At 39.6% G+C, this 25,232-nt stretch overlaps 2 protein-coding genes across 2 annotated transcripts in view; one reads left to right on the top strand and one right to left on the bottom strand.

Moving 5' to 3' along the window:
- MRPS27 (mitochondrial ribosomal protein S27) overlaps positions 1 to 13,377 on the bottom strand; it is a 48,822-nt gene extending 35,445 nt beyond the window's left edge. Inside the window, exons 1-4 of the mRNA XM_014965050.1 lie at positions 13,253 to 13,377; positions 10,944 to 11,021; positions 4,451 to 4,521; positions 2,423 to 2,481 (exon numbers count right to left, since the gene is read on the bottom strand). Of these exons, the coding sequence (XP_014820536.1) occupies positions 2,423 to 2,481; positions 4,451 to 4,521; positions 10,944 to 11,021; positions 13,253 to 13,316 (272 nt within the window). The 5' untranslated portion in view covers positions 13,317 to 13,377. The remainder of the gene's footprint in view (positions 1 to 2,422; positions 2,482 to 4,450; positions 4,522 to 10,943; positions 11,022 to 13,252) is intronic.
- Positions 13,322 to 25,232, top strand: part of PTCD2 (pentatricopeptide repeat domain 2) — a 17,264-nt gene continuing 5,353 nt past the window's right edge. The window contains exons 1-7 of the mRNA XM_014965051.1: positions 13,322 to 13,516; positions 15,456 to 15,548; positions 17,747 to 17,876; positions 18,715 to 18,832; positions 20,211 to 20,289; positions 21,428 to 21,519; positions 24,631 to 24,744. Coding sequence (XP_014820537.1) covers positions 13,411 to 13,516; positions 15,456 to 15,548; positions 17,747 to 17,876; positions 18,715 to 18,832; positions 20,211 to 20,289; positions 21,428 to 21,519; positions 24,631 to 24,744 — 732 coding nt within the window. The 5' untranslated portion in view covers positions 13,322 to 13,410. The remainder of the gene's footprint in view (positions 13,517 to 15,455; positions 15,549 to 17,746; positions 17,877 to 18,714; positions 18,833 to 20,210; positions 20,290 to 21,427; positions 21,520 to 24,630; positions 24,745 to 25,232) is intronic.

The raw sequence follows: 25,232 nt of genomic DNA, 5'->3' as shown, positions 1-25,232 counted from the left end.
CCGTTTGCTCACAATGGATTTGAATAGCTTAGAAGAAAAAGGCTTTTTGCTAATACTGCCTTTCTCTTTTTTAGAAGCTTACTCTCCTTACATATAGTACAAAAACTGTGCTTTGAACTGTTTCTCATTAAGCCAGAAAAAGATTTCTTGTCAAAGATTCTGTTTCTTAACTACCCCTCTCTACCACCTCCTTTATGTCTCACGGTGTTGCCACTTTTGCAGGACTTCTTCTGTGTTAAACATCCTCCCAGCTGCAAGGGGGTATCTTTATAAACATGTCTTTCACTTAACTCCAGCCTGAGTGCAAAATGTAAAGAACAATAAAAGGGGCCTTGCGATTACCAACCACATCTCCTATTTCCTGAAGATAGCACACTGATTTTCATCTGAAAGGGAAGCTGATGTTATAATTGGGATTTTTACATTTTCCAGTGAATTACAGACCTGTTTCACTACCTGCATATAAATGCATTTTGAGAACAGTTTCATGGATCACATTGGAATTAAGTCTCCTGGAAAACTGATGCTAACCACACCAAAAGATTAAGCATTTCGCAACAGAGAAACAAAGCAGCATCACAGGGACACAAGAAAAATTCCAACCAAAACCGTCTGACAAGCCATGTGACACATCAGTACGTCTCTATTCTCTCCACACAGACTACTAAAACCTGTATCAATTACAAATGATCATACTTGATATGCATATAACTATACTCTCACCAGCCGCAGGAGAATTATTTCTTAGAGAAATGGTAAATAACTGTAATTGTTTCTGAACTGCAAATCTCTCCTTTAGAATGTGCTTTTAAGGACAAACACCCTTTATTTTATACTAATGTACTAACCAGGCACAGATGAAGAACGGGGAGGATATTTACATGTCAGAGATTCTCATTCTGTTCTCTCCCTCATACTACAGAAGGTTTTCTATGCTTCTAATGTTTTGTCGCTCTCTCTGACCCACGTTTTGAAGAAGAACAAACCTGTAAAATGTATCACACATGAAGACCTGACTATCTGGATTTTATCTATACCATTTTGAGACTTAGCAATTAAACTACCACACTTTCCTCTTTGTGTCAGGGCATTCAAAAGTCTCTTGGTGTCCTTTACCCTACAGGGCCCAACTCTGTCAGAGAGAACTTAAGTCTGTGTGGCACAACATACATTACAATCTTCAAGAATGTTAGCAAAAGGTATTAATAGCATATCTGTAAAATAAAATCAAGGGCTTGCCTTAAAACTGGCTTTATGTTCTTCTGTTTCCATCTCACCTATTGCAGAATGGAAAACTGATTTCTGACAACAGATTCTGACAGGTCTAATAAAATCTTGATCAGAAGGAATGAAAGCTCCACTAATGTCCTCTCTGGGAGAGATTCTTCTTCCTCTTTTTATTTTTCCATTATAGGATATTGCTAGTATTAGGAACCTGGGTTTGTCTTGTTTTCATCTTGAAGCTCTGAGGTTCAGGTACCAAAGAATCACAGAGATCTGAAGTCTAATGCAGCCATGCACTTAGAACTATGCATATTTGTAAAACAGCCATCCAGTAGACTTTTTCATTAAAATAACAGTCATTATTATTTACAAATAGCAACCTGAATTATTTGTTAAAGATGCCCTCTCATGCACTTCAACAGGATAAGTCACTTTCTCGATCAGGAAACCTAGCTCTCAAAATGTATGTGCAACCATCCGTAAAAGAACTAATTTTAAGTGATTAGCAAGAATTACTGCCCTCTTAAAGTCAATATCGAGATGTGCTGACCTGAAGCAAGCAAGCATTCAACCTTACACTAGCAAAAAAAGGTACCGAATATACTTCACTCAACACAAAAATAGTTGCAGAAAACCCTAAAACCCAGGCATAAGGTGAACTACACATCTTACCTGGGGAACATAAGGTACTAAGGGGATAAAAACCAAAACTATACTTAATTTAGCTTTGCTGACTTGATCGTTACCACAGCATGCCCATTCTCATTTCCATTCATTCTAAAGAAACAAGCTTCCTTGAGTCCTACACTTACACATGCAAATGTGCATACAGCCAATTTAGTTAAATATGAGTTAGAGAACAAAAAGTATCAGAAGGAAAAACTGTCAACAAACATAATTCCTTAGAATTTCAGCCTCTCTCATGTAAATCATAGCTGGAGGTTGTATTAGCTGTTCAATGGCTCAGAATAACATGCTTGACAGGAGTCAGTGCCAGAGGTCCAGAAGAAGGGTAGCCACAAAGATGAAGTCACCAAGAAGGCCCTTACTGTAAGTTGCAAGACAATCAGATGCACATTTCTTGCAAGAGAGAAATCAAAGCCAGTAAGCGGGAAAGGGTCAGGGTCTTAAAAGGGGAAGACTTCATGGTATTTACTTGTATGTCTCAAAGTTCATGTCGGGGGGAAAAGATGCTTACTTGTAAAGGTAATATTCAGCTTGATCCACTTCCTCTCGTGAAGAAATGTTGTCAATAAACTGATTAAAAAATAAGAAAAACAAGCTTCAGAGGGGGCACTCACAAAGCATAGTAGAAGAAAATGTCACTTCAATTAAAAAAAAATACATTTGTTTGGAATATTTAGGTGTCTGACAGTACTGGAGGTCTTCAAGCCTTTGCTGGCTCCTACTCAGGTTTCTTCTAGGCTGATAAAAGTAAAATCTTTTAAAACTGGGACAACTCCACTCTTCATCTCTGAGAAATGTTATACACCTTGAAAACACAGAGACCACCTGAGAATTATGTCCATATAGCTCAGTACTCCATATTTTTGCTGCTCCTTTCTGACTTTTTTACTCTTTGATTACATCCTTTAATTTGAGGATACATTCAGTTCCCTACTTTTTTCCCCCCAATTTTGAGTGAGTCTCAACATGCCTAATTTCTCTTTCCAAGAAGCATTCTTTTACCTAACCTTTGCTTGTTGTGTCTATAAATTCTGAAGCACGTGGGCAGCAGCATTTTGTATTTCACCACACATAGAAATAATGGCAAGGAAAAAAACCACCCCTGTGCTGTAAAGCCCCATTTTCCTCTCATTTAAAACCTTACCTACTCCACGTAACCTTCTGAAATTCCCAGTGCTATCAACCATTTAAATAAAAGCCCAGTTTTCAGCCATTGTCCTATGGTTAATATATGTCCTATGGTGAATCCTGTTTTCCTATAGGTTTTACTAACCTAAGCATAAGACGCTGGAATACTCCAGAGTCTTCCCAATACAATACCTTTAGCTCAGAATACACAAACAACGTGTTCTCAAGGTCGTTACTACTCTTCATCCTAAGCATAAGCTAAAAGTAATAGTTTCAGCTGACTGGTACTTCCTCTCCAGTTTCTTAACACTTCTTGCATGCTGCATACATGTAGCTCTCATCTTTTGATTATGGCAATAGCATGCCTGCAAGCTTTATTTATATTTTAGAAAATAAGAATCTGATGTGAGCTCCACGTATTGGAAAGTGGGGCTGTTTGACAGTTTGGAAATGCTACTCATCCAGGGAAGAGGTCAGCCCAAAGCAGAAAAATGAAGGAAAGGAATAAAGCTGATTAAGTAATATAAGGGAAAGGAACACTCATTTCCCCTTCATATGCTGGCTCAGAAGCAATGATCAAGAATGTTTGATCTGCATAAATGCTTGAACGTGTAACTGCACAAAATCTTCTGTAACTCTCACAGTGGTGCCAATCACCCTAAGTAGTGGTGTTACTAAGGTACCACGGTGGTGACTCAGCTTCTTTGGATAATTCTGAAGATATAATTTTTTTTTATTTTTAAGAAGTGACATAATTATTCTCCTTCTTTAGTACAAACACTCACTTACACAGGGAACTTAAAAGTACATCTCACATCTTTGCCGCCTTCTCCACCTCCACAGATTAACCCATCCAGAGGATGGAAATGGTTCCAATAAACTCAAAGAAAATAATAGCTTCACTTACCCTACGCCAGCAGTTGTCCTGCCTCAGTCTCCTGGGGCAAGGGAATAAAGCTAAAGAAGCAAAATACATGCATTTCTGCCTCACTCTAGGAGCCTAGAAGTGGAGGAAGATGCAGGTAGGCAGGCAGTGTGCTAATTCATTGCACTCCCTTAGCAGCCTGGGTTCTTATAAAGTGCCTGAGGGGGCGTTAAAGCTCTCACTAAGACAGAAATCACAGGAAGGCAGGGAACATATATTAGGGAAATACATAGCCCAGTAACAGTGAGGCTCGATTTTACAGAAAAAAAAATAATCTGTTTCGAAGACCCTACAATTCAGGTACTAACTAATGAGTATAAAGTAACAAAAAACAGATTTACACAGCAATTTAATAGTACTACAAGGCATTTATGATCCCAGAACTCCCAGCAGAGGTGGTATCATTTATCCCCACTCGGCTCATTTCATTTCATAAGCATTTCACTTTCGTTTCAATCACTTTACGATTGAGATTTATTTCCTTACCCGGGCTATTGTCAAAGAGCTGACAGGCAGCTTTCTTTCATAGGTTCTGTCCATTAAGTGGGCTAAATCAGCTGAAGGAAACAGAAAAAGAGTATGTTTAATCAACTGGCATTACAGGAAAATATGAAGAACCATCATATAACCTAGAACAGAACCTCTATCCATGAAATCAAATTCTGGTTCCTGTTAATATATCACTTTGAAGCTGTATGAAAACAACACTTTAACAGAAAACAATACATGGAAAGGTTCTCAACATGATGATTTTAACCTATTAGAAAAAAGGGGAGAAAAGTAAACTACTCTATAATAGGTTGGATTAAATTATTATGAGTAATACAACTCATAAAAAAAAAAACAAACCTGAGCAGAAGCCCTTAAAACTCCCACTTGCTTTCAAGCTTAGCATACGCTGGACAGTGATTTTGGTATGGGTTTGTCCTTTATTTTATGGTAAAACAATGAGACGCAGAAACAAGCAGTACTGTATTGATAAATCCTACAGCCACAAACATCAATCCAAAGATATCCCGTTAATCAAACTGGGCACTGTGCCAGTACCTTATTAACTTTATAGCATTCTGCTCCAGCAGTATAACAATATTAATTTGATCATACAGGAACTTTAAGCTTCTGACTGTTGATCAGGTAGCCAACCATTGCATGTAATGAATTTAATTGGAAGTTAATTTAATTTGATTTGGAGTTTTAGTTTTGTACTGTTCCTGGAAAATAATGATGACTCAGGAAGAGTAAGCTGTTTATTGTATGCTTGGTGTCAGCTGTTCGATTTTTAGCAGAGACATGAGCTGATGATATTCAAATTTAGAGACTTCAGTCATACTCTTTCATTCTATTCTCCTGTATCTTCCAGGACCAGGAATCTAGTATATTCTACCTGCATCATTAACAATTCGCTTCCTTCATCCTTTGCACCCTAAGACTACAATTATTACTAAGCCAGCCTCTCCTTTGGTGCCTCTCAGTTAGTCCCACTGGCCATCCTTCCAAAAGCTGATGGGTTGGCTCGTTTTACATTTAATTTTCCAAACATCCAACAAAAGCCTCCACAACTGTCAATGAAACATGAGGTGAGCCCAGCTTGTTGCATCACACCAGAACTGACTAAGCCTTCTACTCTGGCAAGGTTGTCAGCGGCAGGAAGCAGCTGTGCACCAGTAAATTGCTGCGTCTCCGAGGGATGCAGTCCATGTATGTTCTGACCATAAAACAACTATTCATCATTTTAAAAACACATCTGTACCACCAGTGAATACTGCAGGGTACAGAGTGCTAACAGTAAAAATTGCATTCAATGCTACTCTGACCTTATAGGTATACTCTCTCAAATTACAACACATGTGCAAAGATTTTTGCTGCAGAGCCCTGATTTGGAATAAAATGCTTGACTCTTAGTCTGGACAACACTGCCGTCTGCCACATAGCAGTACTTCATGTCTGCATAACACCTTCCTTCCTGGGGCACTTTAAGGTGTTTTTCAAAACACAAGAAAAATATTTATCTCTGGCTGAGGGAAGGCAAGCTTTTCATGACCATGAAAGCAAAGAGAAACCTGGTGCAAAGTTACTGAGGCAAGTATTAGCTGCTACAAAATAAAACACAAGATGCTTACCTGACATGGGCCACCATGGCCATGTTATACCAGATAACCACTAAAACAGCAGATCAGCTTTTTAATCATAATGAAATTTCTGTGGGAATACCCTTACAAGCAGTGTCTATATTTGACTCTGTATAACCTGTCTCTCCAGCACTCACAAGGGTCATGACCAAGCACACAGGTACAGTGCCGAGCACACTAGGGGCATTCCTAGTAGTGCTAGAAGTTAGAGAGAACACATGCTAAGGCCAAGTCAACTTGGCAGGAAGTAAGAACTGGCTAGATCCATGTCTTAACACACTAAGCCAACTGTCATCCAACATTCTTCATCTGCACTTAGAGATAGCTGAAAAAAAGTATTCATTCTGAAATTTGCTATGTTTGATGACATAGCAATGTGGACCTGAGGTAGACAACTGCACAGGTTGGGAGTTCATCTATTCCAGAACTATTTTAATTCTGCATCGTTCTCTGAAAACTGGAAGGTGATATCTAAGACCATTTTGGGCTGAGCTTGGCACTGCTTTTATCTACCTGCTCGTTAAGATGAAGAGCTCATTTACAGAATCAGAGAATGGTTCAGGAAAGGACCTTAAAGATCACTGAGTTCTGACCCCCTGCCATGGGCAGGGACACCTCCCACTAGGCTAGGTAATTCCAAGAAACACTGAGTACATAAGCAGAATATAAACCAAATAATGCAATGCTGTGTGCAAGATCCCAACACCATTAGCCATTTACACCCAGGCCTCCTCTGGGAGAGCTCATGCACAGAATTTTAATGATTGACATTCCATCTATAAAGCTGGAACTCTCCATCAGAATGTTAGCATGGAAAGCAACATGTCTGTCAGCTTCAGTACAAGCGTCACAATAAAATGAAAACTGATTAAACCTTAAAGAATAGAAGACAAATCAAGTTAATGGGAAATGTAACTTTGTTTCCAGACAAATTGTCATTGCTGCTGCAGTTTTTAGATATGAATAATTTGTAGTGAGTAATTCTTTCCTGCTTTGTCTTCTCTGAAGAGCACCTAAACCCAGACTTTTTTTCTCATATTCGCGATTTGAAATAATTCAGCTACCTTCTGTAAACCAATTTTACTCCACAAGTTGCTATTCAATAATCAAGGCTAAAGTTTCTTCTTAGTTAAAAACATCTTATCAGAAGTACTAGAATGCAAGAATGTGAATGCCCAAGTCTCCTAGAACTGTTTGTAGTAAATTAAGCGCTAACATTGGTGTATAAACCAAATAAACATTTTAATGCCCAAAGCAAAATTTTATGTGCATTCGAACATATATATGTTGCGAGTGCTTTTATCTGATAGTCTTCACCAAAGAGGACACCAGTATGTATCATCTCTTATACACATTGCTTAAAAATACATTTGTACAAGATGAACTTTTACAAAACTACAATTTCCTTAAAAATGTATTTCTGCATATTGCAGAAGTTCATGGTATTAAACAAACCATAAGTCTGAGCTGAGGTCATTTAACTTGTGGACATGACTTCACAGTTGTCTCTAGAATATTGGTATCTGAGATTTCATGTAAAGGCAGCACTGCCACCTGGTGTTGCAGATGAGCAGGTTTGGGTACCATGAGTGTTTCTAAGAAAAAAAGATATTTTCTTGGATTCTGCCATCCCCTGGGAGTCTGGTAATTGCTATTCTTCTCATCAAGATGCTTAATATCACTGAATTTTACCCTTGTTAGTGATGAACCAACTGAAACACTGGGGAATCTAAATCCAGCCACACCTCCCGTTTCCTTGATATCTCATTTTTCATATGAGTTCAAATTACTTCTAGACAAGTATCTTCCTACCATCAAGCAGTTGCTAAATTCCAAATTAACACATTTTCAATTCCTACCTTTTGAACAAACATGCTTCTGTACACAAAATACAGTCTTATTCTTTCCCATGCTTTTTTCAGTACTGAAGTTTGGCAAACTAATTGATGCCTGCAATGCTAAACTGAGACTATGAAGAAGAAAATAAATGTCTATCTTATATGGACACAGTTAAAGAGCTTGAGTCTGGGATGGCATAACATCACTGCATCAGAGAAATGGAACTGAATTTAAATAAAAAATACTTCTTTTTCCTTTAAGTGTACTCTTACAACAGTTTTGCAGAATTACAGTTCTGAAACAGTGTTTGAAATACACAAATAAAAGAGCTTCTCCTCAAAAAAAGGTATTCACTCTAGCTACAATCACCACTTACTACACACAAGACTGTATGTGCAACCATACAGCTGACAGCTACAGAGCAGACGTCTGCAGGGCTGTCTTCTCTTTGAAAATGCTAATATAGCTGACACTGTGTTAACTTGTTTTCTCTTTTCTGTGAACACAAAATGAAAATGCAAAGTAGTTCTTTGAAAAGCATGGAACAGACATCTGCTTTGGATCAAGACCATTGGCAGAGCAGCAGCAAGAACTGTGCTTGCCAAACAGTCACAAAAGGTCTTGCCAGGCCTGGGGAAAGCCAAACATGGGACTGTAACAGCTCTTGCACGACGTTTTCTTCTATAGTGGATTTCTATTGCCTGTGACATTTGTCAAAATAATAACTCTTCTTCATCTGGAAGTGACCAGTTCCAATGCATGCTAGGGCACTAGGCTGTGGCTCCAGCTCAAAAAACACTGCATGAACAGCCCTACTGACAGTAGAAGGTTACAAGGTATTAACAGTCTCTGCAGATACAGCTACAGTCATGAGCACCCACTGGCTGTTTATGGCCCATGTACAGCAAAGCATGTTAACACCAATCTAGCTGTTTACAGGCAAATAACAGAAGCAAATTAGAGCATAAAAAAACCACTACTCTGATAATTTTCTCTGTTCTCACCTGACAAAAAGCCCTTGAATTTCACCTACTGATTCTTCTTTCAGCCTCACAATCCATGTCACAATTAACAAACACAGTTCAGGGCCCCAGAATTGAAAAATGGAAGACAGAGATTATGCATTAAGGGGTCTCCAAAACACTCGTGGTACAAAATAATGCATATGTACCTTTAGCATGGAAAAATGTTTTGCATTATGCTTTCTGTTTCACAGAGTCACCACAAAGATGGTGGAATGTAATTTCAAATGTAATCTAGCCAAAGAATTTAGCTATGAAATTTGCATGAGAGATCTCAGTACCACATGCAGATACAATTTAATGTACGCCTTCTCAAAATTAAAATATTTAGTTTCATTTCATAAGTGACCTGCTTAGCAGATGAGGGAAAGGCTATAGATGTTGTTTACTGGGACTTTAGTAAGGCCTTTGGCAACATTTCCCACAGCCTCCTCCTGGAGAAACTGGTGGCCCATGGCTTGTATGAGAGTACTATTTCTTGGTAAAAATCTGGCTGGAGGGCTGGGCCCAGAGAGTGGTAGTGAATGGAGTTAAATCCAGTTGGCAGCTGGTCACTAGTGGTTGTGCTCAGGGCTCAGTATTGGGGCCAGGTCTGTTTAGTATCTTTATCAATGATCTGGACAAGGGGATCGACTGTACTCAGTATATTTGTATATAACATCAAGGTGGGTGGGAGTGTTGATCTGCTGGAGGGTAGAAAGGCTCCACAGAGGGATCTGGACAGGTTGGGTGGATGGGCCGAGGCCAATGGCATGAGGCCCAACAAGGCCAAGTGCCAGGTCCTGCACTTGGGTCCCGTCCTGCACTTGGGTCCCACCAACCCCATGCAGCGCTAGAGGTTTGGGGCAGAGTGACTGGAGAGCTGTCTGGCAGAAAAGGACCTGGGGATGTTGGTTGACCGTTGGCTCAACATGAGCAAGCAGTGTGCCCAGGTGGCCAAGAAGTCCAACAATGTATCTGCCTGTATCTAGGGAAGCAATTGTCCCCCTGTACTCAGCACTAGCGAGGCCCCACCTTGAATACTGTCTCCAGTTTTGGGGTCCTCACTACAAAAAAAGACACTGAGGTGCTGGAGCATGTCCAAGCTGGTGAAGAGTCTTGAGCACAAGTCTTATGAGGAGTGGCTGAGCAAAGTGGGGAGAAAAGGAGGCTGAGGGGAAACCTTCTAGTTCTCTAAAACACCCGAAAGGAAGTTGTAGAGATGCAGGAGTTGGTCTTTTCTCCCAAGAAACAAGTGATAGGACAAGAGGAAATGGTCTCAAGTTGTGTGAATGGAGGCTTAGATTGGATATCAGGAAACATTTCTTCACTGAAATGGTTGTCAAGCTTTGAAACAGGGTGCCCAGGAAAGCGGTTGAGTCACCATTGCCGGAGGTGTTTAAAAGAGGTGTAGATGTGACTTAGGGACATGGTTTGGTGGTGGACTTGGTTTACAGGTGTGTAAAGTGTTAGGTTTACAGTTGGACTTGATGATCTTAAAGGTCTTTTCCAACCTAAACAATTCTAAGATTCTATTTCCCCCCCCAAAAATAATCTAAAATTTCATTAAGAAATCTAACTTTCCCTCCTGCAAAACTCTGAGAAAAATGTTCTTTAAAAGAAATGTTCTTTTAAACAAACATTTTTAAACAGGAATGCCCTGTAATACTTTCTTTCACACTGCACTACAATTAAAAGAAGTCAATGAAGAGGACATCCAGAGACAGTTTTAACCATCAGACAAAAAACTATGACATTCATAAAAGCTTTGGATTTTGTGAAAGAAAAAAAAAAAAGCTTGTGGATACGAGTGTTAATTAAATGGGCAAATTCTAACTTGTTCCTGCATTATAGGTTTGAATATATATGACAGACTTTAAACATGTTGAGCAGATTTTGACATATAACCTCAGAAGCATTTTGATCCGCATATTTTTTATCTTCAAGTATTTATAGAAGACGAGCTAGTTTAAAATTAATTCAGGTTGCAAAGAAACAAACTTTTCTCACCCAGGCTATGCTCTTCTTTTTGTCTCTTTTCCCATTTTGAGCTGTCCACATAGGCCACAGAAAGCAGAGATCTTCTACCTAATGAAGAAAAAAATCACCACATAAGCCAGGTTGCTTAGACATCTCTAAACAAACTAACCTTTCATTAGGTATCACCTTTTTCTGCCACATTTACTGAGTTGCATGCATTAAACTGTCTTTATGACACAGTTGTCAGCAGGAACTACGATAATAGTTCTGATTCCTTGTATGTGGTTACTTTGTCATTTTTAAAACAGAAAAGCTTTCCCCTAGAAGTTTTTTTCAGCATGAAACAAATCTTCCCAAACATGGACTTTGTATTTAAGAAAGTGATTAATTTGTAAAGGTAGAAAAAACCTAAACAATAATAAAGGATAGTTTCTTAGTGCACATAGACCTTTCTCATCAAATGCTATCAGTTAGCTAAATGTAAGTATAAAAGCATAAGCAAAAAGATGAATACATGCAAAAAGGCTTTTCTGTTGTTGTTGGATGGTTATTTTTTCCACCTGTAAAGATTTGTCTCACTGGAAATTAAAGGTAGACGGTCATCTGGAAATACTCCATTTTTGATCATCTCTTTTTTTTTGCATGTCCTGTGAATTGCAGAGTCCATTCAAATATTTTTGAAAGTTTTTTCCAAGTACTCTTTGTACTACTTTTGAAATCTGCTCAAGACACTGCTCTTGCTTTTGAAACAAAATGGAAAATACTTCAGTTGGAAGAAAATCCACGTTTGTGCATCACTCATATATGATGAAGCCTTAAAGATGTATCAGAAACATCTGGTTTTAAAATTTTTTGAAGGAAGATATAGAAATACATTAGTCTTAAAAATTAGTCTTAAAAACATGAAATATTTTAAAAATAGACACTACTGTGCTACACAGAATTCTTAGCAACTACTTTACAGCCTTTATCTGAAAATCTATCTGCTATCACAAAGAGTTTGTTATTCTTGGGTGTGAGACAATTTTTCTCTTCATCCTCCTTCTGACATGCAATTACACAGACACCCCCAGCTCTGAACATCTTTGCAGATTTCTGTCAAAAAGACCTGTTACATGGACTTCCACAGACAGGTTATGAGAATACATACAATGCTTTACCAAACAGTTAGAAAACTATAAAAAGAGATATTTTTGTTTGGTTGGTGGAGTTTCTTTTAAAGCTATTTTTCATTAGGTTGATAAAAGAGCCACACAGAGAGTTTGGGGGTTTTTTTAGGATAAATTTCTGTACACTAACTCACAGCTAAGGATGCCAGTAGCAAGCCTTAGGGCTAAAGAACTGTTTCCTATAGCACGAGCAACTGTCAGTGTGACAGTGCTTTGCTTAGGTAAGGTGGAGGTCAGGTTTGAGCTCTTAATGCTGTTTTACTGCTGAGCTGCTCTAGTGCAGAGGAAAGGGTGGCATTTCTGAGACATGGGCACCCAGATACCAGGAAGCAGCACTGAGAAGTTTCTGCTCGGGGAAGCTGAAAAGGCACCATAAAGTTACCTATCATCACCACACTTTAAGTAAACGTTACAGAGTTCAGTTCTTCCCAAAGGTCAGGATTTTTGCAAAGGTAGCTTTTCAGAAACATCGGTCTTGGTTGCGCTTCTGTCACCTGAGCTATGAGGCTGTGCTGAACACTTACTGCTGCAGACTTGGTGGCTGCTGCCATGTGGCTTCCCGTGACCCAAAAAGCCCCATCCAGCCCAGCCTTGAACACTTCCCCGGATGGGGCATACACAACTTCCCTGGGCAACCTCTTCCAGTGTCTCACCACCTTCTCACCTCTTCTTAATATCTAATACAAATCTACCTTCTCCCGTTTGAAGCCATTACCCCTTGCCCTATTACTGTATGCCCTTGTAAAAAGTCCCTCTCCAGCTTTCTTGTATGCTCCCTTCAGATACTGGAAACCTGCTACAAGGTCTCCTCAGAGCCTTCTCTTCAAGCTGTGAAATCAGCAAAGCAGAATACCGATAGAAAACAAATTAAGGATGCTCTCTCACTCCGCATGCTAGAGATACGCCGTTCCCAGAGATGTCTCCATTGATGAATATACGTGTATAAAGGCGAAAGGGAAGCTGCACGTCCCCGCTCACGCTCCCCACGGCAGCGGCCACCGCAGCCGGCGGCAACTACTCCCACCTGAGGGCCCGTCCCGCCACGGCCTGTTCCCCGAGGCCCGGCCCGGCCCGGCCCGCGCCGTCCCGTCCCGTCCCGTCCCTCAGTGCACTCCTCTCGCCCCGCCGCCACAGCCAGCCCCGCTGCCGCCTCGCCAACGGACCACCGACCTGCCGAGGCGCTGAAGGCCTTCCCGCTCCAGAGCACGCCTCGCCTGAGCATGGGGGCGGCCATGGCGCCGAGGGAGGAGGAGGCGAGGGGCGGCTCTGGGCCGGCCTGCGATCGCCCCGCCTCGCTCCCGGCTGCCGCTGACAGGCCCGGGCGCAAGATGGCGGCGGTGCTCGCCGGCGGCTCCCAGCGGGTGGTGCGGGAGGCGGTGCGGCGCTCGGCGGTTCGCCCGCCCGCCTCAGGATGCTGGGGCTGCGCGCCGGGAGGTACGGCGGGCTGCGCGGCGGTGGGCAGGCGGCGGGGTGCCCGGCCGGGGTCCCGGGCCTACCCGCTGCCTGAGGCGGGGGGGCGACTGGAGTACTACCATTCCCGACAGACCCGGCGAGCGCCGGCAGCCTTGTGCCTGACGGGAGTTGTAGTTCCTGCGGGGGATGCCCCTCTCGGCGCCGGGAATGGAGGGGGGAGCGCCGAGGGTCTCCCGGTGGGCTTCAAAGCGGTCCCGTTGATGCTGCGGTGGGCAGTTACCCCGCGGGGAGGGTTGGCAGCAGCGTCACTGGGTTTATCCCATGCTTGCCGCTGGCTGGAGACGAGCCACTGGAAAAAAAAAAAACAGACAAAAAGCTGCAGCTTTATAAATGCGTATTTATTCTGGGAGGAGTGCAATGTTATCCAGACGCTGGGCTGCACCTGCTGGTTGTCACCACCACCACCACTCCTGGGCTTCAGAGGCCTTTTAAAAACACTCCCTCGCCCAGAGAACAAAATGGCAGCCTGTGGAAAGGGGGTGTATGGCACAGGGCTCCCCAGCACAGGCCCCGTCTGGGCTCCTGGCCTGCTGCATCAAGTCGATGTGTGGCTCAGTTTATGGCTCTGTTAGACCCCTCAGAGAACATGATGATCCTCCCAGCTGCATGGTGGCCTGCCAACTGCTCTTCACTGACCTTCCTTTGAGAGGGTCACAAATCAAGCAGGTTGGTTGGTTAAGGTCTCCGGGATGGCTGATGCTGGACTACTGGAGTGTCCACACGGTGTGGTGCACTTCTCCCACCCCCAGCACCGGCACGATTCCCGCCTCAGCTCTGGAGAGGCCTACAAAAGGGATGGTCTTTTAGTGTTAGCCCAGCTGAGGAGGTCTGTGGGAAATAAATAGCAAGGTAATACAGGCCAGTTTCATGCTGGATAAAGTCTATTTGTTTACCCATTGTAACTGTTTCCAGTAAATTTAATGGCTGGAGGTGACGTTTAGTGCAATTTTTTCTTCAGATTATATGAAGTGTGTCATTAGTATGCTTTGCTTGCATAGAAAACAAGAGTTTTTATCTGCATGGGCTGTTACATTTTTCTAGGGAAATGCTGAAGGAGAATAAATAGCCTAATACAGGTCAATGCTTGCACTTGTACCGTCCTGGTTAGAATAATTCTTTAAGAAGCCAAAAACTTAAAAAATTAGATCATGACAATGTAAACTGTTGCAGTGGCTGTCTGTTACAAAATCATTGGTTACAAATATTGCTGGGGAGCTGGTTGTGTGATAGCAAAACCTTCACAAATAGCATCTGTTTGACACTTCTGTTAAAGGACCTTACAACAAAGTACAGTTGAGGTCTACACCCAAAGTTTATTTTGAGATTCTAGACTCAGTGACTGTCTTATGTGTAATGTCTGCACTGCACCAGAACTTCCTTAGGTGTCCTGGGTATTACTACAATTCAAATAATAAGCTTTGTGTTTTTTCCTTTTGTTTTCCTACGGTGTTTGGAGCTTCCAGAAGGATGCATTTTACAGTAGCAGGGTCAGCACATCTGAGGAAGGGAAGCTGTGTGACTAGTGAATTGTGGTGACCAAAGACATGACATGACAAATCATTATAAAGGCATTCAAGGGGAGAAAGACCTCGTTCTTGTGCAGAATCGTCTTGTACCTTGGCTGGGTGGAGAGGAATGGTGTCTCTAGTTTTACATATCCAGTAAATACATACCTCTTCATCCTTGTACACATTAACTCTGGAAAACTGTGACAGTGCTTGGGTTCTTTTGCCAGTGATGTGAGCAACTGCAATTTTTGCATTCTTTTTTAAGTGTCCTGCTGCCAGTGGTCTGGCATCTCACAATAATTAACAGCAATAATTCATAAAAGCAAATTTCAGTAGTATTAAAACAGACAGTATGACGTAAAACTTAACCTTCTCTTTTTCCCTTGTGTTAGGGAAGCGGTATCTGCTAACAGAAGATGATATTAAGTTACAAGAATTTCAGCAGATGAAAGTGACAATTAGAAATGAAGTTCATGGCAATAAAGGTATTAGTATTTATCTCACAGTCATCATTCTCAGTTTCAGTCTAAGTCTAGGAAACAAGACAATCATAATCATTATAATATGACACCTTCTGACCCAGTTTAAAGCAACAACTTATATATTCCTCAAATTTTCAGGTATGCAAAGTGTTTACGTAAGACCTGCAATATTTGTGTTCTTGCTTTTCCAACTTCGCCACATAGTCTTAATAGAAAATACTGTTTCAGTTTACAAATTTTCCTTCAAATATATTGTCAGCAGAGAAAGCTGATAGAAAGCCTAAGAGTTACTTAGCTATCCAGAGGCTTATTCTGGTAATTCTCCTTTAATCTGCTCTGTAAATTTAGTTAGTGTATACTTTTAGGGTTTTTTTCCTTTTACCTAATGTAAGTTTTCAGTTGTACACCCAATTCCAGGTGATGTGTGCATACTCAGAGTATGAAAAGCAAATTTAGGTTTTCCAAACTAAGGAATAAGATCGGTGGATTTTTCTGGTGGGGGTTTTGCCGTTTAAAGTGTATACTAATTCATTTCTTTAAGGAACATACATATAAACATAAATCTGACCTTACTATTTAAAAAAGGTTAGGTAAAACTCCATTTCCTGCACCTTTTTAATCATATGCAGGTGTTCTAGTGATACAAATTGACAATTGTTCCAAAGGATGTAGTTAATTATTGTGTGTGCGTGTGAAGGAAGAGACAAATAATCAAATTTATATAAACCAGTCTTCTGAGACAGAGAGGGAGATAAAGTCAATGTGACAGTTTTTCTATATTAAATAAAAGTAGAATTTAAATTGGGCAGTGGTAAGTCATAGTGTTATTATATTTTGCTGTGAAGATGACATACACATATTGGGGATTATTCATTGTGTACTTGAGATACATTTAATTTGTTGGTATGGGTCAGTCACTCTTGCTAAAACAGGTTTGTGGAAGCCGAATATTTGGCTTTACAGGTCACAGCTGAGCTTTTTGTTTTGTACCAGCAGTAGCCTCTGAGAACTGATGAAAACAATGTGCTGAGCACCTACTTATGTAAACGTGTACATGGTTTCTATACTTGGTGTTTCGTCCTGTACGTGAAAGATGAAGGAAGTGATTAGGGCTAGTAATAAACATGGTTTAGAAATGGAAAAAGCAGTAATAACTATTCTGTTACGCAGAATATATAATAGCTATTATTTATTATAGCTATGATGCAACTATTAACTGTAATAGTTATACTAATTAACTACAGCAGTTAAACGATTACCTTCAGTAGTTCTAATAACTCTTACGTGTTCGTTACAAATGCAGTTCAGATCCCAGGTGTTTTTTAAATTTGTGCACGACCATTAATCCGCATTCTTCTGATTTCATAGTATTCAGGTCTGCATCTCTGTCTTGAGGGAGGACTTGTGTTTGCATGTAGTAGCAGACAAGCGTCCAGTAGCTGTGAATATATTCTTCTCTGGGGTGATCACTTTGCACCTCTTGTGTAGGTTACTAGCTTGGAAACAGCAATGGCACAGCAACTGCTACAAAAATTTCATTTCCCTGCCCAGGTCAGGGGGCAGCACCATTAGAGGAATGGGGCCGCCAGGTGGTACATATGATTCTAATTTTATGTATGTCTGAATCAGAGCCTGGAGATTACCAAATGAAGGATTTGTCATTGTGCTTGCTTTTGTCATAGGAAAGTGTGCTGGAAAGAGAAACCTCTTTTTGGGGGGAGAAGGGAAGCAACTCTATGTTTATAGATATGTATAGAAGTAGATAGATTATGTATGAGACTCTCTGTGTTTGCATCAATTCTGAATGAATTTAAATCTTCTGTATGAACAGGGTTGAGTAGAAGTTCTTATGCTCGTTTGAATGTTAAATAGGATTGGTTTTGGTTTTTGATTGCTTTTTGAAAAAAGACCATAAGACAGAAAATGTCATTTATAAAACTTCCTTCTTCTTTAACATTTTTGTATTAGCTGATATATTCCATAACATACACAGTGAAATTAAGCTCACTATAAGCTCACTTGTTTTTCCAAGTCTGACATGACTTCCTGGGAATATATAGGCATGCTTGTCCTTATGCATTTTTCTTGGTGAAAAAACTAAACTTTCTGGTTCATTAAATCTCCATGTTTCACGTACTAAGTATGCAACACAGGTCATGGAATTGTGTACAGACTGCTGCTATAATGTGTTTTATTTTCAGATCCATATTTTAAAAGTATTAAAGAAAAATTAAAGAAAAATGGAATTATTCTCAGAAATGAATTAAAAAATCTACTACATTTATGTCAGACTTCATCAGATGTGGAACTAGCCAGAGAAGCTATTTACAGGTATTCTTAACAATCCTAGTAACACTCTTTTTTGTCTTTATTTTTTTTGCTTTTATTAGATCATCTCAGGTTATGTCTGCTGTTAAGTGCTTGCCCTAATTTAGTGACTAGATGCATAGTTAATCCCTTAAACTAAAGCTGTATTTTGATGTACTTTGGATCTTCCAACCCTTCAGACACTCATAGATCAAAGGACACTCAAGCTACAGGAGCAAGGTGGTTTCCTACAGTATGCAAAATGAATGGTGAGCCACAGAGAAACGTCATCTCTCAGCTAAGAGATAGTGGCGTGTTCAATGGCATTTTCCAGCTAAGACATGCCTGGTTATATAGACTGGTCTGGACCTAGCAGTGGCAGGTCAGGAGGTTTCATGAATGAAAGCCTTCCCAGCAGTTGCAAAGTAGGAGCTATGAAGAAAAAAGTACAACACTTTATTTTTATATTTCTATTTATTTTTTAGTGTCGGAGAGAAAAAATTGAGGTTTTTTAGCAGGTACTGCTGCTAAAATTGACAGCTGCAACTTCCTGTGCTATTGCTCTGTGAATAGAAGGTAAAGTAGCTGGGAATTTTCTTGGCAGAGACCCATTCTATTACTATTCCAGTGCAGGTTACTTTACTGGAAATAGAAGAGATTATGTATTAATATTTAATGTATTAGTTTGATCAAACCAATATGTTTTCCATAAAATTAATCAGCCATTATCTAAATGTAGTTGACTGGCTAGAGAGCTATGCCTCTGTCATTGTACATACAGATCTTGCTGTCTATTTAAAGCTGTTTTCCCTTGACAAATTCCATGCCCTGTGTAATTAATTTGTTTTAATCTTTTCAATAGGTACCATGAACAGAATGGAATCACAGCCCTACATAATTTTAAATTTGGGCCTCTCTTTATGAGGCTATGCTATGAGCTGGACCTTGAAAGACCTGCAGTAGAACTTATCAAAGATCCGGTAATTCCCCCCTATATTTTGAAAATATTCTTATTGTTAGTCCAATATGAGTAATTGATACGCTACGCATGGGTCTTGCATGGGCTTATAGACTTGAAGTGTATGTGTTGCAGCAGCAAGGATGTCTGTGACATTGATGTAAGGATGCACATGGTTTTTATTTTAAAACAGCAAAACAATACTTAAAATTAAATGCTAGGTTGACTGATAGCTTTATTATTGTAGTTCTGTGTAATTGTATCAGTTGAATAAAAAGTATTGATTAAAAAATAATTCCTCCTGTGAACACAGCTGATTCATGTTTTCCTGCATCCTGTGTTGCATTAGATTACTAACACTTGCAGGTTTTTATGTAGTAGTCCTCTGAAATCCCTTGGGTTATTTGCACCAACAGATTTATCATGTTACTCTCTACTTCAAACTCCCTCTGAACCACGTAGAGGTGGTACGATATTCATCAGCTCAGGAACTTGGCCATTTTAGTGCTGAAAAAACTTAAGGACTTGGTTTTGAACATTTGTAAAATACTATAAAACATTAATCATGCCCAGTGTAGAATGAATTAAGAAGATTCTGTGCAATAATGTTCTGTCTTCAAAAATCTTTGGCAGCCAGTGGGAAGTCCTCTCTAGGATGTTAATTCATTAAGGCATGACATATGCCTAGCCAGAAATGAGAGAAGTCTTGCTTGGGTTACTGTTCTTAAATTGTGCATGTGTAAGAGTTAGTGTGGTTTTTGTTTTGTTTTGATTGAGGAATATGACTTAGCAACTGGTGGATAGTAAGGTACAGTACCACTTCTTCAGACTCTGCTGCAGAAATTTAGACTTAATACCTCTGGTGTTTTATTTATGTATTGCCAACACAGAGTGTGATTGAAGTGGAATGTAAAACATACTTGCTCTTTCTTCTGCTACTGTGCTTGTCATGACTCAAGCCCTTATGCTGATCTGTTCATCATTTGATATTGTGATTAGCAAAAAATTCTTTCAGTTTCATGGTGGTGGTACTTTAACCCAAAGGTATTGTTAATCAGCTGCAAGCTTAATTTCTGCTGAGATTTTGGAGTTGCCATTAGTCAGTGGCTTCTGCTTGCATTAGCTTAGAGGGCACAATCTGTAATTAAAAAAAAAAAAAAAGGATAGTGGGAATCTCTGGGAAATTTCTGTTTAATTTTAATGGGCTTTTGACCATATTTGATCACTGGTATTTTAAAGGTTACTTGACAGAGGGACATTTCGGGAACCCGAAAGTTCAATTGTTGAACTTGTGAAGATGTGGCTTATTCCATTAGGAAGACCTGCTAAATGCTATCCACGTGAATGCTCACTTTTCTAACTTTCTTTAAGCTTACTGTGTTTCTATGTTTTTTCTCCAGAATTTGCGTGGCTTTTTCTCAGAGAGTACATCATTCCATATTTTGATGACTATGTTGTTTAAAAAGGGCCATTTTGAAAGTAAGTACTGTGTTTGGTGAGGCAAAAGCATTTTGAGGAGAATGCCTCTTACTGTAAGTGTGTGTGATAAACACTTATTTTTTAATTAATATTGTTGATTGGCATATGGTTTTAGAAGGCCAAACATCATGTAAATCAGTGTAGATGTGAATGAGCTGCACTGTAATGTGCAATAAAAATGGAAGGCTGTATTTGTTTCATACTTCCAGTGGTATTCTTGCCACTCTCAGTTGTAAAGAATTGTGGTTATCCAGGCGGCCTTGTTTCCTAAGCCTCCTTCTCTGGAGGCTTAGCTTCTCTTTTGTTTGTAATGTACTGTAACTTATTTTATTTTCTCTATTCAAAGGTTTGGTTTACATGGTTCTTGGAACAACAATTTTTTTGGCAGTTCTGCATTTGTGTCAGAGCAGGGAGGGATACCCTTTTTCCTTTGATAGCAAAGCCAGACCATAGTCTTTTCTTGATTTGTCTTACTAATGTGCCACACAGAGTGTCTACTGCAATATTTAAGTCAAGTGCTTCAAACCAGTTTGTCGTTTTGTGAGGGTAAGGGGGAATTACCTGACTGAGAAGACTTTCCATAGAACATCTTAAATTGAGTATGGAGTAAGCCTTATAAGCAAATCCCTTTATTTGAAATTTTTTGAACACACAGCTCTTGGTCTCTTGATGTTAGGCAAATCTAAGTCCAACGGTTGTCCTAAAAGTTGAGACTGCACCACTGTAAAAATAACTAGATCAGAGCCTGAATGTGGTTTTGTGGTGTAGTGAAGCATGTGCATTATTGAGGAGCTGTTAGATAGTTTGCCTAAAATGGCAGATCACGTATTTGAAAGGCTTGCTTTCTGGGCGATTAGGAAGAATGCAAGTGGCTTTGTCAAGTATCTAGAGTTTAGTTTTAGATTTGTATGAAAATAGTAGAACAATAAGGCCAGATGGTAGTGTAGATTGAAAAACTCCTTGCTGGGAAGAAATATATACACGCACCTGGCCCTAAATTAATTATTTTCAGTTTACATTCTTATTTTGAAATAGACTTACTAAGCTCATAACATGTTTATTAATTTTTTTTTCCTCCAGTTACTAAAAGTGCAGCCTTAAATTTGTGAAGTGAGCAACACTAATGTATTTTTTATAGGTGCTTTTGAAGTTCTGCTAGAAATGAAAAAACAAGGTATACCTTTCAACAAAGAAACCTATCTACTTGCATTTGCAATATGCTACAAACTTGTAAGTACTTTCAATTTACATGATGAAAAAATATTTGAAATGCCTTTTCTTTGTCTTCCTGGTTTTTTTATTTTAAAATTTCCATGTGTTCCCAGTCATGATTCCTTATCTAGTGCAAATATTTTTGACATATTTAAGTCCTAAATTGCTTCATTTTGCGTGATATGGTGCACATATATAGCTTCCCATAGAAATGAATGTCACAGAGCAAATCTTTAAAAAATTACGTGGACATAAGCACTAAAGAACCAATTTCATACAGCCGTTGATAAGCTGATAGTATTCTTTCTCTAGGATCTGTGCATCTCTTCCGACTATGCTCTGTTCTTCAGCCTCTGTATTGGGTTTATAGTCTGGCTTCCTTAAGAGACAGGGCATATACATGATACATTCTGTTTATCAGACATCTCCCATCCATCTCACTCCTCCCCCTCCAAGTAATCGTGAACCATTTCTGTAATTGCACTCAAATTTGACAAGGATTAGAATTCTCAAAGGTAATCTGTTCCTACATGCCTGATTAAAATGGGCAGCTGAGTGGAGAAAACCCTAAATGAATGCCTTCAGCGAGAGACAGGCTGCCCCTTGAGCTTAACTGTATTTTTAGCTCAGAGAAAACACGGTAAGAAACTAGGCTACACAGGTTCTATGAGTGTTTCCTTAGAACTGTTTCCTTTTTGTAGTACAGTGAGATCCACAAACTTTTTTGTTTTGATCTTCCGCTCCAAATTTGAATCAGTTCTGCAATTCGAAATATTAACATAGGCCCTTCCCAAACTTAGTAGGAAACTATTCTTCAATTTCCCCATGTTTTTAGGAAGAAAGACACTAGCTGAGGAAAAAATATAGTACTAGATTAAACTTCATCAAGTTTCTCAGTTAACCATACAACAAAACTGAGTGCATATGTGATAAAAAGGAGTTGACCTAAAATGGTAGCTCAGGAGTAATCAATGTAGTGCTTCTGAAATTCTCAGTTCTAATGAATCAGGGCTGCCTTTAGGTCAGGGGAAGTAGGAATAGCTATGTGACTTTAGTGTTTGTAGAGTGGAGGGCAGTAGACAGAGCTGAGAAAGAGCTGTGGAAGTTTTCTGCAGTTAAAAACAACTAGAGATTGATGGTTGCAGTCAGTTTAGGGATGTTACCAGTTCTACGTAGAAGATGCCTTTTTTTAGAAAGTTTTGAATGTACAAGGACATCATACATTATGCTACAACCCAAGTTTATAAGCTGATGTTTGCTACTGGCATCCACTGAGGCAATATTTACCACTTCAGGGTTGTTCCTTGGTGTATCCTCTGTATCCTGCCTGTTTAGGTAAAGACTTTCACAGAAACCCACATTGTTTCTCTGAGGTATCCCTTACTCTCTCTGCTGTAGTTTCTTTGTAAAATCTTTGCATGTTTCTGTCAATGGACTGCTGTCAGAAGGCTTGGCTCCATGGCAGGTGTAACAGGACAAGGCTCCTGAGACTTCTGTTTTCTGTTGCTTCTGGCCCTACCTGTGTTTTCAGTGTAGAATCTGGCCCATCGTTACTTGCTTAGCGAATGGCTAAAAATAGAGGCAAAATGATTCTATACTGTCACCCTGTTGTTTTAACAGCCAAAATAAATTTGTGGGCTTTTTTTTAGTTAAGATAAAATATTGTCAATAAGGGAATAAGCTGTAGTAGCTCTTTATGCAATAAAGAGGATTAGGTGGAGTGCTTTCAGAAGTTTAATCTGTTGATTCAGCTGTTAGTGGTAGGAGGAGAAAACATGAAGCTCAAAAGTGTTTTTGCTTGTGATGCAACATAAGAAACATCAGAAAAAATCCTGAAGGGAAGTATTTTTAAGATACGGTACTTGAACACTGTGGTGTGTAATTGTGGTGGTATCATTAGGAGCAGTGCTGAATTTTTACCAGGTTAATTCTTGGTTTCTTTTGAATAATCATGCCAGAGACCAGTACAGAAAAATGTACAAGACTTAAAGCTCAGATTATTGCAAAGGAATTAATGTTTAATCTCTGTATTGAAGCATTTTAGAGGTCAACTCTAAACACTTCTGAGTTGTTTTAAATCATTGGAAGGCACTGCTATCCTCTAAGCTGACAGATGGTCCTTCCTTATGCAAAAAAGGGCTATAGGCCTTTTGATGGCAACAAAATATTTACGTAATAATGATCAATCTTCTGGCAGTCAGAATATTTCTGAGTTTTCAAAGAACGTGTTTTAAACCACAGTTTTCTCATGTAGTTTGAAAGGTATTTTCAGAAGCTGTGCCGACCATTCAGCAGTGGCATGGAAAAGCATCCCTTAAACACCCAATGGATAACCCTGTCCCTTAAGTCATAGCTAGTATTTTGCAGGTGTGAGACTTTGAACAGTATGGACAAAAATCAACACCAAATACTAGGAAGGAATATGAAGGCTCTTATCCATATTGGTGGTAACAGCTGTGAGTAAACATTCCTGCTGCCAGCTTTGAAGTTTGGCAGGTATTATTTTGTTTGGGATCCAGTCAGCTCTACTCATAATTTCTAGTGTGAGCAGCATTGTTTTTGAGAGTTGATGATTTGTGAGGTAAACACAGGTAAACTCATTGTCTGCTTTTACTGTAGACTCCTATTGAAAATAGTCCCAGCAATAATAGAAGCTTTCTGTGTTGGAAAACAGGCAAATGTCTAAGCTATCATATTAGAATATCTGTTTTGGAAACATCTTGCAAGATTTAATCTGTAAGAGAGGCTAAAAATTGTTGAGTGTTCAAATTTAGCACATACACAGATTTCTTTCGTGTAATGGTGCTGAGTAGTTCAGTTTTAACATACTGCTGGAGCTGTTTTATCTCTTGTGAAAGCCAAAACAGGGCAAGGTATAGTTGTTAAAGTAATGGAAATTATTTTTACCCTTTTATGAACTCTGTAGCTTTGAATATCATATTTTGATGTTGTGTTTCTCAAGAAGTGCTGCACAGAATCTGCTTGATTGGTGCAGATTGGTATGGATTACCTTGGTGATGTTACAGTGTGTTGACTTCTGAATGCCTCCTGACTGTGATTGCAATTGCCTACAGTCCTTTCAAGTCACAAGAATAACAAGTGCAACTTAGGTTTGAAATTTCTATGCAGGACAACCTGGAGGCCTGCAAAATCTCTGCAAAACTGCTTGAAGAAGCACAGCTAAGAGGTGACACATTACCACTGCGAGCACTCTGCTTTGCTGTGGCAACTTCTCTGAAGCAGGTACAGTATCTTTTTTTTTTTTTATTTGTGCCTGAATCTCTATAATTTTGTTGTAATAAGGTAGTCAATGAAAAGAAGCTAACATAGAGGAAGGATAACTGATCTATATAATAACTTCAAGTACTAGAACTTTTAGGCACCCAAAAGAGTGGGATTGTAAACAACTCCCACACAAAGTGAACGTTGAAATCCTGAAATCTAAACGTCTTGAGTCTAATCCACAAGTAGTTTGTGCTATTGACAGTGCCATATAGAATGTTTTTAGAAAATGAAGACGAGTTGGGCCGGCAGGTTAGATGTAACCATGGACCCAGTCATGTAGATACTGTTATTTAGTGATGGTTTCCTTTAAATAGAATTAAAATGATAATTTAAAATATTTACACAGTCATCTCTTTAAAATGTTTGTCTTGGGACACAAACGCAAAGGCTATGATGTGTATTGCTGTTCTGCCTGGAAGATGGCCTATCTTTTTGGGGGGGGGGGG

The sequence above is a fragment of the Calidris pugnax genome, unplaced genomic scaffold (genome assembly GCF_001431845.1).
Source record: "Calidris pugnax isolate Ruff unplaced genomic scaffold, ASM143184v1 scaffold273, whole genome shotgun sequence".
NCBI lineage: Eukaryota > Metazoa > Chordata > Aves > Charadriiformes > Scolopacidae > Calidris > Calidris pugnax.
This window is presented reverse-complemented; position numbering and strand designations above follow the sequence as displayed.